At 49.5% G+C, this 17,040-nt stretch overlaps 1 protein-coding gene across 1 annotated transcript; it reads left to right on the top strand.

Annotated features, from left to right (window-relative positions):
* The first annotated feature begins 10,333 nt into the window (after positions 1-10,333).
* LOC139051716 (uncharacterized) lies at positions 10,334-15,467 on the top strand. Its single transcript, XM_070528701.1, has 5 exons — positions 10,334-10,943; positions 11,568-12,176; positions 12,612-13,001; positions 13,929-14,936; positions 15,451-15,467. Exons 1-5 carry the CDS (start codon positions 10,334-10,336, stop codon positions 15,465-15,467), a joined length of 2,634 nt encoding a protein of 877 aa, XP_070384802.1.
* The last annotated feature ends 1,573 nt before the right edge of the window (positions 15,468-17,040 follow it).

Here is a 17,040-nt window from a genome sequence, read left to right on the forward strand (position 1 = left end):
TACTGCAAGCTTCCCTCACTTTAAAACTAGTCCAGCCCATACCACCCACCGTGCGCAGCTTCATTTGTTGTCTTCACGTGAGCGCCCAGTGTGAGGCGTCCCACTGACCTTTGGTTCCCGTCGAGTCCTGATTGTACCCCTGATTTAAAGCAAACAACCGCATTTTCAAAAGTCCTGGAACCATTACACCTTTCCACATACCTCGGAGGACCTCGTACCTGTTGCATCCCCATAGCGCTCTGTGCTTCATTATGGCTGCGTTTCTCTTCCGCCTTTACTATTATGGTTTTTCCTGTGTTTCCATATATCTTTTGCCTTCGTTTATCCATATGCCAAGGTATTTATATTCTGTTACCCAAGGTATTTCCTGGCGCTGTATCTCCACTGTCTATTCACTGTTTTTCATTGAATACCATAACACCTGGTTTTTCTAACACTAAATTACAATCCAAAATATTGCCTTCCTGTCCACAGATATTAGCCAGACGTTGCAAATCATTTTGCTTATTAGCTAGCAACACAATGTCGTCCACATAAAATAAACCTGGGAGTTGCTGCTCTACTACTGTACCCGCCTGTTTGTATGAGAGATTAAACACGATATTACTTCCTTCTAGCGCCCTCTCCATCCTCACCTTGTACATCATAAACAGCAGATGGATGGATGGATGGATGGATGGATGGATGGATGGATGGATGGATGGATGGATGGATGGATGGATGGATGGATGGATGGATGGATGGATGGATGGATGGATGGATGGATGGATGGATGGATGGATGGATGGATGGATGGATGGATGGATGGATGGATGGATGGATGGATGGATGGATGGATGGATGGATGGATGGATGGATGGATGGATGGATGGATGGATGGATGGATGGATGGATGGATGGATGGATGGATGGATGGATGGATGGATGGATGGATGGATGGATGGATGGATGGATGGATGGATGGATGGATGGATGGATGGATGGATGGATGGATGGATGGATGGATGGATGGATGGATGGAAGGTAGCAGCGTCCCCTTTGAAACGGGGCGATGACAGTTGCCACCATGCTCAGATTTTTATTTTGCCTTTTATTTTTATCTGTGTTGGGTGTTTTTGAATTTCTCGATTTTCTTTAATTACGTCTTCCTACCCTTTTAACCTTATGTCACCTGTCTGCTTTTGAGCCACCAATCCTCCAATCGCCTTTTGCTAATTTCCACCGCATATTTATTTACATGACCATTATTATCTCTGAACCCTAGGGCCTCGACACCCGACCTCGCGTTCGTCAGGAACGTTGAGGACGTGGACTGGGAGAACACCGCCATGGAGTTCGGCAGCGACCATTACATTCTCGAGACCAACTTCAAGGTGTCTCGGAGTAGGATCAAGGAATTCACGTTCATCGATTGGGACCGCTTTCGCAAGATTCGCGAAGAACCCGGCAAAGACAGGGCACCCGCCACCCTCGAAGAATGGTGCGAAGGCGTCCGGAACGACGCTTCCGCGGCTACCAAGAAAGTAGAAACCGATCTCGACGTCGAGCGGATGGACAGCAGACTTGCCCACCTGATCGAGGCCAAAAACGCCCTGCTCCGCCGATGGAAGGGCCAAAGGCTCAATCGCAGACTCCGAAAAAAGATTTCAGAGCTCAACAAGGTCATCGATGAACACTGCAAGGCGCTATGCCAGCAGCAGTGGGACGAGCTCTGCGAATCCGTCGACGGACAGATGCGCAACGGCAAATCCTGGGGTATGCTGAAGCACCTTCTCGACGAAAGCGGTTCAAAGTCAAATCAGCGGCATACGTTGGCCCGGGCCCTTCACGAAGCCACCAGGTCTCACACGGTTGATGAGCTCGTCTCAAAACTCGTACAGAAGTACTTGCCCGTCTGTCGCGATGGAGATCCAGTGACCCAACTCCCGGACTACCGAGGCCCTCCACGCCCCGAGCTCGACGAAGACTTCTCCGTTGCCGAGGTCAGACAGGCCATCTTCGCACTCAACCGCAAGTCTGCGCCTGGTCCAGACGGAGTCACCAACAGAATGTTGAGAAACCTCGAGGACACGTCGATCGTCTTCCTGACCGACAAAATCAACGAGTGCTGGAATAGCGGCGTTGTTCCTGCAGAGTGGAAGATGGCCTGTACGGTGCTCATTCCCAAGCCCGGCAAGGCCCCGAACATCGAGAACCTCAGGCCGATTTCTCTAACCTTCTGCGTGGGCAAGGTCATGGAGCGCGTCGTCCTCAACAGGGTCAACGGGTACCTCGAAGACAACGAGGTTTACACCTACAACATGATCGGCTTCCGCGCCGGACTCTCGACGCAGGATGCAATGAAGCTAATAAAGCATCAGATTGTGGATGGCCATTCCAGAGACGTCAAGACTTTGCTCGGTCTGGACCTCAAGAAAGCTTTCGACAACGTGCTCCAGAGCTTCATCGTAAAGACCATTTCAGACCTGGGTCTCGGTTACAGATTCCATAGCTACGTCAGCTCTTTCCTAACGGACAGGAAGGCCAAGCTTCGCATTGGGGACTTCCGCTCCAACGATGTGCCCCTCGGAGGGCGGGGCACTCCTCAGGGCGCCGTCATCTCACCCATCCTGTTCAACATGTGTATGATTGGTCTTTCCGAGAGGTTGGCACGCGTAGAGGGCGTCAAGCACACCATATACGCCGACGACATCACCTTATGGTGCCCCGGCGGCTGCGAGGGCAGAGTCGAAGAATCCATGCAGGAGGCGATCGATGTGATCGAGGAGTATCTCCGCCCCACCGGACTTCGATGCTCCCCCGCCAAGTCGGAGCTTCTGCTTTACAGAAAAGAGAAGGGAGGCAGACCCAAAGATTGGAAGCCAGTTTCCGAAAGCAGCATCAGTCTTCGTACTTGTGACGGGGGGGTGATACCCAGGGTCGACGTTATTCGGGTCCTCGGCATGTTTGTCGAATTCAACGGCGGGAACGGAACGGCTCTCCGCAAGATCATCGCAAAGACGGACAACGCTTTCCGCCTCGTTCGCAGAATAGCAAACCGGCACCGAGGAATGAAGGAAAACAATCTCCTCAGGCTTATCAATGCCTTCGTGCTATGTCACTTTACGTACACAATTTCTATGCACAACTGGCTCAGAGCGGAGCGAGACAAGCTCAACGCTCTCATCCGCAAAGTGGTCAAGAGGGCTCTCGGGCTACCCATCAGGACCCATACCGAGGATCTCCTCAAGCTGGGGGTGCATAACACTGCCGAGGAGATTGCCGAGGCCCAAGAACGTGCGCAACTCACTCGCCTGAGCACCACAGCGGCAGGTAAACACATCCTCGAAGAGTTGGGTTACCACCCTGCGGGATTCCCGATGGTCAGTACCCCGATCCCTAGGTGCATTCGAGACAAGTTCGAAGTGGCCCCTGTGCCCCGAAACGTCCATCCCGTCCATAACGAGGGCAGACGCAAGGCCAGAGCAGCAGCCATCCTCAAACAGATAAAGCAACGAGACATTAGAGCAAGCTTCGTCGACGCCGCGGAGTACAGCGATGGGAAGACCTTTGCCATCGTTGTGGTCGACTCCAGCGGCAAGATTTCTAATTGCGCCTCCATTCGCACTTCAGACCCCGGAGTCGCCGAGCAAGCCGCCATCGCCCTCGCCCTGCTAGACGGTCGTGGGTCCGAGATATATAGCGATTCCAAAACGGCAGTTAGGGCTTTTCAGAAGGGTTGCATCGCCAAGCAAGCTGCTCGTCTTCTTAGCAACTCGAATCGATATGCTCTCACGCATCATTCAATCCACTGGTTTCCAGCTCACGTAGGGTCGGTCGAGGGTGCTCCCCAGAACCTGAATGAGTCTGCTCACGAGGCTGCGCGTGATTTCACCGACCGCGCTTCCTCTGCAAGAAGCACCGACTCCCCTCCTCCCTACAGCCACAGGGATGCTCCCGCTACTCATAACGAGATTATTAAATTCTTCTACATATCTAGAAGGGTCTTTCCACCCCCTCACCCCAGGTTGAATAGGGCGCAAGCCGTTTCTCTTAGGCTTCTGCAGACTAGTACGTATCCGTGTCTGTCCGTTCTCCACGAGGCTTACCCGGACGTGTATCGCGACGACGCCTGCCCCTCCTGCGGGCAGACCTCTACTCTAGCGCACATGCTGTGGGAGTGCGGGTCGACATACCCTAAGTTCATCAAGGAGGAGTGGGACTCGCTTCTGCGTAGCCCCGCTCTGGAACAGCAAATCCTGGCTGTCCGGCGTGCCCGCGACCGGGCCGGTGGGCTAGACCTGCCGGTCCCGACGTGGGACTAGCCGGGTGCGCGACGAGTTCGCGTCCTTGCTGGACCTACAATAAATGTTTCTTCCCTCACTCACTCACTCACTCAGGAAGGGTGACTGTGGCCGCATCGACATCGGGCTTGATACCATCACATTTTAGTATGACGTGTTCCATAGTTTCTACATATTTACCACACACAGTACATGTGTCTTTTTCTTCATTAAATTTTTTATAGCTCCGCGTTCTAAGACATCCTGATCTAGCTTCAAAGAGTAGCACACTGCCTCTTGAGTTATCATAAAACGCTTCTTTCCTGATCTGCTGTTTCCAGTATCGATGTAGTTCCACACTATGCTTCTTTTCTACTGAATTTATCCAATTTTTACCTTCCGCGTTTTTAACCTGTCGTTTAATGCTCTGTCTTTCTTCGTCCTCGTGTCTGGCATACTTACTGGTTAGCTTCCTAGTTCTTTTCCACCATTGTGAGTCAACGCTCTTTCTGTGTAGGTATTTAAACACCTTAGCTGCCCACCTGTTACCGTCCAATTTCCTCAGATGTTTTTCATATAGGATTCTACTCTGAGCTTCCCGTACTTCGAACGATGCCTAGCCCACATCTCCCTGTACTGCTTGGTTTGTGGTTTTCCCGTGGGCACCTAGTGCTAACCTTCCCACAGCTCTCTGATTTACTTCTAGTCTCGACTGAACCTCTGCCCTTAAACACAGGGCCGCATTCCCGAAAGTAAGCCCCAGCACCATTACTCCCTTTCGAATACCTCTCAGTACCTTATACCTGTTGTACCCCCACAATGCCTTATGTTTCATTATCCCGGCATCTCTTCGCCCTTTTGCTATGAGAGACTGTTCGTGCTTTTCCGTCTACATCTGCCCTTTGTTTATCCATACCCCGAGATATTTGTATTCGGCCACTCGGGGTATTTCATGGCCTTGTATTGTAAGCTCCTGATCAGTGGTATCGTTGGAAAACATCCCACCGGACTTAGCTGCATTAAAAACTGAAACCTAAACTGTCTCCTTCGTCTCCACAGTAATTAACCAGAGTTTGCAAATCTTCCTGGCTATCTGCTAACAGTACAATATCGTCCGCATACATTAAACCCAGTACTCGTCGCTCAACGACCTTTTCGCCTAATCTGTACGACAGATTATACCCTAGATTGCTTCGTTGTAACCTTCTTTTCATGCTTATCATATAAATCATGAACAGCAGCGGTGACAGAGGACAACCTTGCCTTAATCCTTTGTGAACCTCGACAGTTGTCGTACTCTTAATTACTCCCCATGTTATTTCAACATTATTTTCTCGATATAGTTCCTCTAGAAAATCAATTACCTCATGACCGATACCTTCAGCTTTTAATATGTTCCATAGGAGTTCCCTGTTCACGTTGTCGTATGCACCACTTATGTCCAGGAAGGCTAAATACAGAGGTCTATTTTCCGCCTTAGCTATTTCTATGCACTGGGTAAGCACGAACAGTCTGTCATCCAAGCGCCTACCACTTCTGAACTCGTTCTTAAGTTCTCTGAGTATTCTATTACTTTCTACCCATGACTGCATTTTTAATTTCACCGCCTGCATCGCCAGCCTATATATAACTGATGTTATTGTAATTGGTCGGAAAGATTTTATGTTCTTATCACCTTTCCCTTAATAAATCAAATTCATTTTACTTTGTTTCCAGCTGTGCGGAATTTTCTTACTTGTTATGACTGCCTCCAATGCTTTTATCAGCGTTTCCTTGCTTCTTGGGCCAAGTTCATTTATTAACTTGATTGGAATTTCGTCTATACCCGCGGACGTGCATTTTGGAACATTTGCTTCCGCCTTTTTCCAGTTAAAATTGGTCAGTTCTAAGCTGTTGTCTATTATGCTATTCTGTGTTGCTCCCTCATTTGGGGCGATTACCCCATCGTCTTTCCTAAATGACTCTGCTATAATTGAACCAATGTAGTTCACAGCGTCATCTCCCTCTAAACAATTACCTTCGGCATCGTGAATCTGTTCCTGTTTTCTGTGATTAGCTTTACCCAGCCAGCTTATATGGTTCCAGAATTTTTTTGACCCCCATTTAGTTGCATCGCGAACTTCATCCAGCCAGCGATCAGAGGACTGCTTTATTTTAGCCTGGAGGAGGACCTGTACTTGTTGTTTCTTTTGTCGATAACATTCCCACTTTTGGCCTATTTCTTTCTTCATATAACTGCGCCCTCTTTGCTTCTCTGTGTTCCCGTGATGCCAACCATCGTTGTTCGATTGCCTCTCTAATTTCCTTATTCCACCAACTTAGTGGCTTCTTCTTTCCTTTCCAGTGATTTACTCCATTTACTTCTTTTATTTTTGTGCTAATGAGTAGTTCTAACTGATTATAATCCCACTTTTCCATTGGATGTTTCTCTATTGCTTCCTTTATGCCAGCCGCTATTTCCTCTATTTGTTCGCCATTTATTTTGCGTACTCTTTTTGACTTCCCTGCATTTCTCTTTTGAGTAGGGTTCCCAACTGTAGACTAATACGCTTATGATCACTTCCGAGGCTGTACTTCCCCTCTTCGGCTATTTCCATTATTGCGAGCTTGCTATACAACCCTTGTGACATTAAGCACTAGTCAATGGTCGTTTGTCTGTTACTCCCACGTGATTTGTCCCTCACACAGATGCATAGCGCGTGTGCACCTACTTCTTTGTCCTTTAACTGCTGTTCTATTTCTAACCACCTCGCTGTCTTTCTCCCGCCTTGCATGTTTATGTACCTGATCCTGGTGTTAAATTTCTTTGTAGTTTTCTTCCTGGACCTCCTAGTGGCCATTTTATTGGCGTCAGCCTCTATTGTTGCACTTTCTACACTGTTTCTACCTACCCCTGCGCCCTGAGGCGCAGTGGACCCCCTAAAAAAGCTACTGCCCGACCTGCCAGGCACCAGCCGATCTCGTATCCTAGCCTTCCATTAAAGTGGATGCCATCTCGTACAAAGCCTCCGCCAAAGCCTGCTTTATTCACTTCTCTGTTTATGTCTGCCACTTCATATCCTTTCTCCTGGTTTAGCTTTCTTATCTCACGATTAACAGCCACAACGTCCTTGGCAATTGCTCCGTTCCTTCCTTGCACCTCCGGCACTGTGCATACCGCGATCTGGACTTGTGCTATCGCCCCTATATCGTCAACGCCCTCCGCTAATCTTTCCACTACTTTTGCGGCTTCACCATTCAAGACATCATTTAGCCCCGCCGCTACCACTATCAGATTGCGCTCTGCAACGTTCTCAGAAAGCTCGCTTTTTGTTTTTCTCAGTACTGCGTCCATTGTTCTGCCTGGGAACGTCCCGACTGCTACCTGCTTATCACCCTTTGCACGCTCCATTATAGCTCTTTTGCACCTCCTCATATTTGAATCACCACCGATAAGTACCAGGGCATTCTTTCCCTCCCTCCTAACTTCCAGGTTGTGCTTATCATTGGCTATGAGCTCATTCCTTGGGGTTAGCTTGTTCCCCTCCTCTCTTCGCGCTCGCTGGCGCCCCTGTAGCTGCAGCGTCGCCTCACTCGGGGCGTGTTGCGCTGCTTCACTATAACTACGCCGATTCACCGGCGGAGAGCCGACTCCCGCTTGCTCAGGCTCCCTGCCTCCCTCTTCGCCTGTAGTGTCTACCCTACTTTCTGTGCTTTTGCTACCGGCTTAGTGTCCCCACCCATCATTCTCCGCTGCGCGCGTCTCAAGCGCATCGAGCCCCCTATGCAGTTCTGCTCTCCTTTCCCTCTCTTCTCCAAGCTCGGCCACGGTTCTTACTAATTGCGCGGCCTGGACCGCTTCCACCTTGACCAACTCGATGACTTTCGCCTGCAGTGCTACCCGCTTCTCCCGCTCCTCCCTCAGGTCTGCTTTGAGCTCTTCGAACTTGGCTGTCCAATTTCCTTCCAGTTTTTGGACTGCTTCCCTGACCCCTTCGCAGAGCCTGCACGTGAAGCTAGACCCCTCCGCGTCTGCTTAGCTCTGCAACTGGTCCCGTCGATGGAGCACCAGCGCAGGCACTCGTCGCACTGCACTTGCTCCGCATCCCCCGCGGCCTTCCCTTTCTTTGGTTTCATCGCTAGGCCTACGTTCTTAGGCCCAACGAGCAAGTCCGCCAAATTACTTCGAAGAGCTATCTGAGATAGTTAAATAAGCCTATCAAATAGGTCCCGCCTAGCATCTAGGCCTAGCGAGGGAAACCGCCAGACCTAGACAAAGCCGGTACGTTTACCATGCTTACCACGAATTCAATATTTGCGCTCCTGCTCCATGCAAAAGAAAACACTTCAAAAACATCAGCTAATAAGAAGAAAAAAGACTACTTAGCTACGAACGAAGTCGCTGAAGCCTCGACACAGGAGCGTCCGCGGCATCCACCCAACACTTTAACCAACCAAGCCACAGAACACCTAAACAAAATTACCGAAGGGAAACTGTACCTTCCACAGTGCAACGGAAATAAGCGTAGCGGTGGCGTCGTGCACTAAAGTATGCGACCACAGATAGCGCTGTACAACAGGAAACGGAAACAGTATTGCCGCTTTACCAGATGTTCTGTGGCTTTACTGTGTTTCTGGCTGCTGTGCCTCGATCGTGCTCCCGCCAGTTTGGTTCTGTGTGGCAAACGTAGCGCGCATGTAGGCGCTGCGTTTGCCACACAGCAACCAAACTGGCGAAAGCACGATCGAAGCGCAGCAGAATACATGTAGCGCTGAGTCCTATCGAGTTAAGGCACACTCTGAACTGACTTTTAAGGGCATCCCGAGCGGTTTTTCGTTTATTACGCCGCCGTTACCCCGAGTTGTGCCGCCGCGCTCCAGCTGTTGCATTTCGTGTAGGGCTACTGACAAAATGCGGTTTCCCGGTGGCACGATGGCCTCGACTGGAATAAACGCACACGACAACAAAGATTGATAAGCTTGAAAATATTTTATTTGCATTTTACAAGTACAACAAAAAGCACACGTCTACGCATCCGCACAAACGCGGTTACATAGTCAAGAAATGGCTCATTAATAAGGGTAGCACAAACGCACAAGAAAGAAGACCTAAGCTACAAAACGTACGGTCGGCGGCTCAGTATAATAATTTCCCTGTCACCGCGTGTCACTCTTATACAGCATCTTTACAGCACTACCAGGCCGGGTAGTTTGGCGGAACGAACGCAACAGCTTACGGCCGACAGATGCCTCTTCTTTACGGGTGTCATAATTATCCTAATCTCCGCATCAACGTCGTGCAAGCCTCCAAGACGACCAGGTTATAACCAAGACGAACAGGTTATAAAAAAGCCACCTACGGACACCGGTTGAACGAAAGTGGGCGCAAGCCGGATATCTGTGAAGAAACTGCCAACTTTAGCCTCATCCTTTTCGTCAACGGGCAACCCTGTACTCCTCCGAACTCGCTCGGCGACGGGTATCCCTATCGAAATAAAGTTTAGTTGTTTTGTTCACCTCAAACGAAGCAGTCGGTTCTTTTTTGACCTACCATAATTTCCTCAATATTTGGTGCCGAAACTTGGGAGAAACGATCGAACTTACCATTGAGGCAACGAGGTCAACATACGCCGACACCACAACGAGCTCGGGGAAAACCAGCAACGATCCTCGGGCAGAAAACGGTCGACGAGGCGCGCCTTCAACAACAAGGCCTAACGACGCCACACCCAACCGAAACCGACGCCACGACTGAAGCCCCATCGCGGTAAGCGAACTGTACACATTGATGCCACGATGGAACGGCTCAAATTGAAAAGTGCATTGAGAGCTCAAGTCACTAAACTGATTTCTGAAGCGGACTTATTCTTGGAGAGTCATGCAGACGAAGGAGCTCTTAATGTATTGTCTGCGAGGCTTAGCGCCCTCCAAATACAGCTAAACGAGGTGGACGCAGCCATCGAGCCTTAGTACAAGACCAAGACGCAGAGCTAAATTATGTGCGGACCATAGAATACAACGACCGTATCGTCGCGCATATGGCAAAACTCCGCCAAGAAGCAGAAAAAGACCTGCTAACAAAACAAGCAGAAATGGCGGCGACGCGGGCGCAGACCGACGGCCCTCCGGCGGGGGCAAAGTGCAAAGTGAAACTGCCGAAGCTCGAGTTACAACGATTTAGCGGCGCCGCCACGGAGTGGCAGTCCTTCTGGGAGCAGTTCGAGCAAGCGGTGCACGGAAACGACGGCCTCTCCAACGCAGAGAAGTTTTTGTACTTGCGATCGGTGCTTTCGGGAAAAGCCGCAGCGGCCATTGCCGGCATTCAAGTGACTGGGGCAAATTACACCACTGTCATCGAACTTTTGAAAGAGCGCTTCGGTCGACGAGACGTGCTGATTCAAGAACACCTGACTCAGTTACTCGACTTGCCAACTGTACAGAACGAAAAGGTGCACATCGGCCTACGTCGACTCTATGACCACCTGCAACGCAATATCGCTGGTCTCACGGCGCTAGGAGTCAAGACAGACAGTTACGGCGCCCTGCTCTCCTCCGCACTCCTGCGAATGCTGCCAACCGATCTTGTTGTCGGATACTATAAGGAACTTTCCGCTGCAAGCAAAGATGGCGCGATCAGCATCAAGAGTTTGCAAGCTTTTCTTAAAACAGAAGTTGAGAGCCGGGAAAAGGCACTGCAACCTCGTAATCTCGCAGCCAGAGAATCAAAACATCGAGACAAAGAAAAGAGCAAACCTCAAAAAGGGTCAGCAGCTTCTCTTTTCTCTGCGGGTACTTCGAAGCAGTTCGATCCATGTGCATTCTGTGCTGCAAAAGATCATGCGACTCAAAATTGTCAGGCGAAGATCTCATTGGATGAAAAGAAGAAAAGGCTCATTGCAGCTGGCCGGTGCTTCCGATGCTGCATAAAAGGGCACACTTCAAGGGAATGCCGCAACAAAAGAATAAAATGCAAGGAATGTGCCAGAAGACATCTGACTCAGATGTGTGACCCGACATGGAAGCCACCCGAGAACAAAGCCACAGAGTTGCACTCTTGGACAGAAACGAAATCTGAAAAGGTACCAACTGTGCTGCTCCAAACAGCTCAAGTATGGGCAGAGGGACGAAGAAGAGCGCTCACCCGTCTACTCTTTGACGGAGGTAGCCAACGAAGCTTTGTCACTAAAAGACTTTCACGGGAACTGCAACTAGAAGTTGTAGGTGAAGAGGACATCACAATCTACCCATTCGAAGGAGCTGGAAATATTATCAAAGAGAAGCGCAGAAGAGTAAAAATTTGGCTAAAAAGTCAATACGACCGTAAAGAGCACTCTATCGGAGCTCTGGAAATACCGGAGATCTGCTCTGATCGGCTTCACGTTCCTGAGGACATCCTAAAAGAGGTGCAAGCGTACATGGCTGAACTGGCAGATGTGACAGTTGCGCCAGCCCATTTGATGGGAAGCGGGATCGACATTCTTATCGGTGCTGACTATTACTGGACATTGGTATGTGGTGAAGTCAAGAAGCTGCAAGGCGCACTAGTTGCGGTAAAGACCGAGTTTGGCTGGACTCTACAAGGAGCGATTCCCAGCAGTAGCTCAGCTGCCTACTGCTCAACCGTGGCAGTGCTTCGTGCCGGAGTGTTCGCCGACACCAGCAGCTTGTCCAAGGAGCTCAAATCGTTTAGGGAACTTGAGAGCATTGGAATTATCGACTCTTGTACCCAAACGAACGAAGAAAGCGAAGAAGTCATGAGCACATTTTCGACATCGGCAGAGAAAATGGACAAGCGCTATGAGGTAGCACTGCCCTGGAAACCCTTGAACATGCAACTCGCCGACAGCAAAGCTGTTGCAAAGATGCCCTTGACTAACCTCACAAAGAAGTTAATGAAAGATGAGTCGACACTGATCAAGTATGGCGAGGCTATCCGTCAGTACCTGGAACAAGGGTTCGCAGAACGACTTCCATCGCAAGAAAGCAACAACGATGTAAGCAGATTATACTACATGCCTCATCGTGCAGTTTTTAGGCCTGACAGCCTTTCGACCAAGATTAGAGTCGTCTTTGACGCATCTTCTCACGATGCAGGTTGTATATCTCTGAACGAAGCCCTAGAACCAGGACCAAACTTGAATCCAGATTTACTTAAGGTTTTGCTGAACTTCAGAATTCATCGTATTGGATTAAGTGCAGACATTGAAAAAGCATTTCTGCAAATTTCGGTGCAACCGGCGGATCGCGATGCCCTCCGATTTCTTTCGTGTGCACATCTTCCAACGAAGGAAGACCCAGAGCCTCCTATTGAGGTCTGGATAATGACTCGTGTCCCCTTTGGCGTGACGAGTAGTCCATTCCTCCTCGCAGCCACCGTGCGCCACCATCTCTCCACGACAGGAGATTATCCAGAAATAAGAAAAAGCATCAGCGAGAGCCTTTACGTGGACGACCTCATAACAGGAGCGAATACAGTGGAGGAGGCTACAGATTTCTACCGAGGGGCACTAGATGTCATGAATCGAGCAAGCATGACACTGCGTAAGTGGAACTCAAATTCCAAGAAGCTGCAACAGCTGTTCAACGACGAAGGAACCGGATGCGCCCTTGGCTACGTGGAATGTCCAACAAGTGTCTCACGGGTCCTCGGATTTGTATGGGATAAGGACAGAGATCACCTAGCATTTTCCATGGAGGCCATCTTAGATTTCCTAGACCGAAACAGCAACACCAAACGATTCGTTCTTCAGGCATCGGCACGTATATATGACCCACTTGGTCTCATTTCTCCGGTCACAGTTACAACCAAGTTGATGTTTCAAACACTGTGGGAATTGGGTATTGAGTGGGACGCCCCTCTGCCTGAAGAAGTCAAAGCGGCTTGGACGCAGTGGCACACCCAGCTACATTATTTAACGGACATAACAGTGCCAAGACGATATGGTAGCTTACCCAACGATAGCTGGAAGGAAGTACACATCTTCACATATGCCAGCCCCAAAGCTTACGGCGCAGTTGTATATTTGCGCATCTCCGGGGTCAAGGAAGCAAAAGTTACTCTGGTCCTGTCAAAGTCCCGAGTAGCACCAATTAAGAGAATCTCTCTTCCAAGACTGGAATTGATGAGCATGGTGATAGGTGCTCGACTGAGGGAATATTTGGAGCGGTCACTGAGCCTTCCAATAGCCAAATGGTATCTGTGGACTGATTCATCTATTGCGCTGCATTGGGTGCGAGGTCCCGCACAACAATGGAAACCCTTTGTCGCCAACAGAGTGTTGGAAATTCAGCAGCGATCGGATCCAGACATCTGGAATCACTGTTCTGGGATCGAAAATCCCGCCGACCTTTTGACAAGGGGAGTCACACCTCAGGTACTCAAGTCGAGCTCACTTTGGTGGAATGGACCTGCTTGGCTTTCGAAGCCATCTACTTGCTGGCCAAGGCATGAAGGCACCGCTGACATGATCATCGCAGAGAAGGAAAGAAGAACCCTTCGCGTACACAACGTGACTGTAAAGGAATCTGTCTTGCCTCTGCAGAAATATAGCTCCCTCTCTAGACTGGTTCGAGTGACAGCCTGGGTTTTGCGATATTTCCACAACGCCAGGCACCCCGGCCAAAAATACGAGGGACCTATTACGACCGAGGAAGTTCAAAAGGCACATACTTGTTTGATTCTTCAAGTACAATTCGAGGCCTTCCAAGAGGAACTCCAGTGTCTTTGCCGCTCGACAGGCATGCCAAGCGATTCCCCGATGCGTGATCTCAGCGTCATCTACGACGACGATGGAGTGATGAGAGTGGGAGGAAGGCTTGGTGCAGCCGATTTGTCCTACAACGTGAAGCATCCTGTCCTCCTACCGTCGAGACATCCCTTCACAGAGCTAACGATCAGCGCAGCCCACCGCCGTCTCCTGCATGCCGGCGCCCTGGAGACTCTCACCGAACTGAGGGAAATGTACTGGATCGTGCGTGGAAGGCAAATGGTGAAAAAGGTGCTTAAGAAATGTGTGACTTGCAACCGTTTCAACAGCCGAGCTGCTACTGGGCCATTCGCTCCTCTGCCTCGTGAGAGGGTGACACAAGCTCCACCCTTTGATCTTACCGGTGTAGATTTTGCTGGCCCACTGAACACAAAGGATCAAGGAAATAACCGGAAGTCTTACATCGTTATTTTCACATGTGCAGTGACCAGGGCAATACACCTTGAATTGGTGACCGACATGTCCACCTCCAGCTTCCTGATGGCGTTCCGAAGATTTATCTCGAGAAGAGGAGTTTGTCGAGTGATCTTTTCTGACAACGCCAGGACATTCCAGCGCGCTTCTAAGGATCTAAAGCGACTGTGGACAACAATAAGAGGAGAAGAAATTCACAACTTCTTCACTAGCCACCAGATCCGCTGGAAATTTATAGCTGAGAAAGCTGCTTGGTGGGGAGGATTCTGGGAAAGAATGGTTCGGTCCGTGAAAACATCGTTGAAGAAGGTCTTGGGAAACAGCTACTGCAACTTCGAGGAGCTCACGACAATCCTAACTGAAATCGAAGCTGTCATCAACTCTAGACCCTTGACCTACGTCTGCACGGAGGCGAACGAACCCGAACCCCTAGCAACATCGCACTTTCTAGTGGGAAAGCGACTGACCACTCTTCCTGACAGTGGTTCCACTACAGAGGTGGCTCAGCCCCCTGGTCAACTCACTCGTCGCTGGCACTACCGACAAAGGATGGTCGACCAATTTTGGTGTCGCTGGCAAAAGGACTATCTGACGAGTCTCCGGTCCGCACATTTCGCTGTTCCAAATTCGTCAAGCGCACTGAAGAAAGGAACTCTCGTTTTGGTCCGTGAACATTATCTTCCGACGCAACTCTGGAAAACTGGACAAGTGTCAGAAAAGTTCTCGGACGAGATGGAAGAATCAGAGCTTGCATGGTGCGCATGCCTAATGGAACCACATTGAGAAGACCGATTCAATTGTTGTACCCAATGGAATACATGGACGAATGACCTGAAGCTCATTCCGGGGGGAGTATGAAGAAACTGCCAACTTTAGCCTCATCCTTTTCGTCAACGGGCAGCCCTGTACTCCTCCGAACTCGCTCGGCGACGGGCATCCCTATCGAAATAAAGTTTAGTTGTTTTGTTCACCTCAAACGAAGCAGTCGGTTCTTTTTTGACCTACCATAATTTCCTCAATCTGTGCAGGTCTGGCGTTCCAGTAGGTCGTGGGTACAACTATAAAGAAAAACCTGTGCGCAGCGTTGCCAGGTTGGACAAAGCGGCGTCGCCCAGAGCTAGAGAAACTGTAGCCCAAATGTAGCCAAGTACAAAAACGAGCAAAACAAATTTGTAGCCAATATAGAAACTTTAATTTGTACATACATTTTCACATTCGACTGCGGTAATCCCTTTTTGCACAACCCGTCGTAAGAAAAACTCCGTGACGCTGTGATGGTCGACCCTTGACATCCACAACAGCGACATCAAGCGTGTACACAGAACACTTCTTGTTGGCCCCGGAAACTCCAGTTCCAACGAATCGCTGCTGAGGGAGAACCTGTCAAAATGAATATCGAATGTAAGCACGAACAAAAAACTTGGAGAATGCTTAAAGCGACTGACAACTGGCCAGAATGTGTTTTAAGACGTTGATGGAAATTAAATGATAATGATTTCTAGTGATCGAACCAGGCGCGCTGTTCGCAATTGAAGTAGGGATTATAATTTTAAATTTGCAAAGAAAATCTCAAAGGCCAGGAAGTAGCGAGGCCTGGCAATGAAATATTGGTACTTCGGATGTAGTCTATGAAAATACTGTAAGTCGTCTGTTATGAAGTACAACATAATTATTGCTTAAAATTGCAGTTGCTATAATATTAAACACTTGCGCTTTATTCTATGCTTCGGAACTCAAAAGCGCACGCATGGCTACGCCAATACGCTGAACAGCGTGTCACGTGTAAAATCATCGTTCCGTTTTCAATCCGATTGGTTTCGCTTTGATTGTTTAACTCTTTCTGTACCGGGCGCATTGGACCGCGATGCATTGGACATAGTTATGCCGATAACGATAGTTTGTAACGCCGCTTTCGAGACCTTCCGCGCCGCTCACGGACACATCGCGCCACTGGACACAAACGAGGAGAACCACACTTTTGTTTTCTAAGCAGCTAGATTTTATCACGCCAGGCGGTAATTTTGGAATGCGCTCCGAAGTTCCGCGATCGTCAAAGTAGGAAGTAAAGGTGGCCGCCTCCGGGAGTGGTGCGTGCGCTTCAAAGAAAATTATAGCGGTTTACGTGCCAAAACCACTTTCTGATTATGAGGCACGCCGTAGTGGGGGGACTCCGGAAATTTCGACCACCTGGGGTTCTTTAACGTGCACCTAAATCTAAGCACACGGGTGTTTTCGCATTTCGCCCCCATCGAAATGCGGCCGCCGTGGCCGGGATTCGATCCCGCGACCTCGTGCTCAGCAGCCCAACACCATAGCCACTGAGCAACCACGGCGGGTATGCGCTTCGAAAGATCGCGGATGTCGCAATTCCCGTGGGTCTGCCGCTGATTTTATCGATGGATTGAGCTGCAGCTAGTCTCGGGATGCTGCATATTTGTCGGACTTTGACAGCGACGGCGGTACAAAACCGCCCGGAACATGCGCGGCCGCAGCCCGGCACGCCCTGCTGTAGTGCTTGAAGTTAAATTTTCGTATTGGGATACCTGCACAATGAAAAATTTTGATTCTTTCGAAGATAGTGCCCATTAGACGGTAATAAATTTTGCATATCTCATAAA

This window comes from Dermacentor albipictus, unplaced genomic scaffold (assembly GCF_038994185.2).
Source record: "Dermacentor albipictus isolate Rhodes 1998 colony unplaced genomic scaffold, USDA_Dalb.pri_finalv2 scaffold_14, whole genome shotgun sequence".
Classification (NCBI taxonomy): Eukaryota; Metazoa; Arthropoda; class Arachnida; order Ixodida; family Ixodidae; genus Dermacentor; species Dermacentor albipictus.

Excerpts from the sequence above, each read along its gene's own strand:
- LOC139051716 (XM_070528701.1), top strand. The coding sequence starts at position 10,334 with ATGGCGGCGACGCGGGCGCAGACCGACGGCCCTCCGGCGGGGGCAAAG. Across the intron at positions 10,944-11,567 it reads GGAAAAGGCACTGCAACCTC|AGCACTCTATCGGAGCTCTG; the intron begins GTAATCTCGCAG and ends ACGACCGTAAAG. Across the intron at positions 12,177-12,611 it reads CAAGTATGGCGAGGCTATCC|CCACCGTGCGCCACCATCTC; the intron begins GTCAGTACCTGG and ends TCCTCCTCGCAG.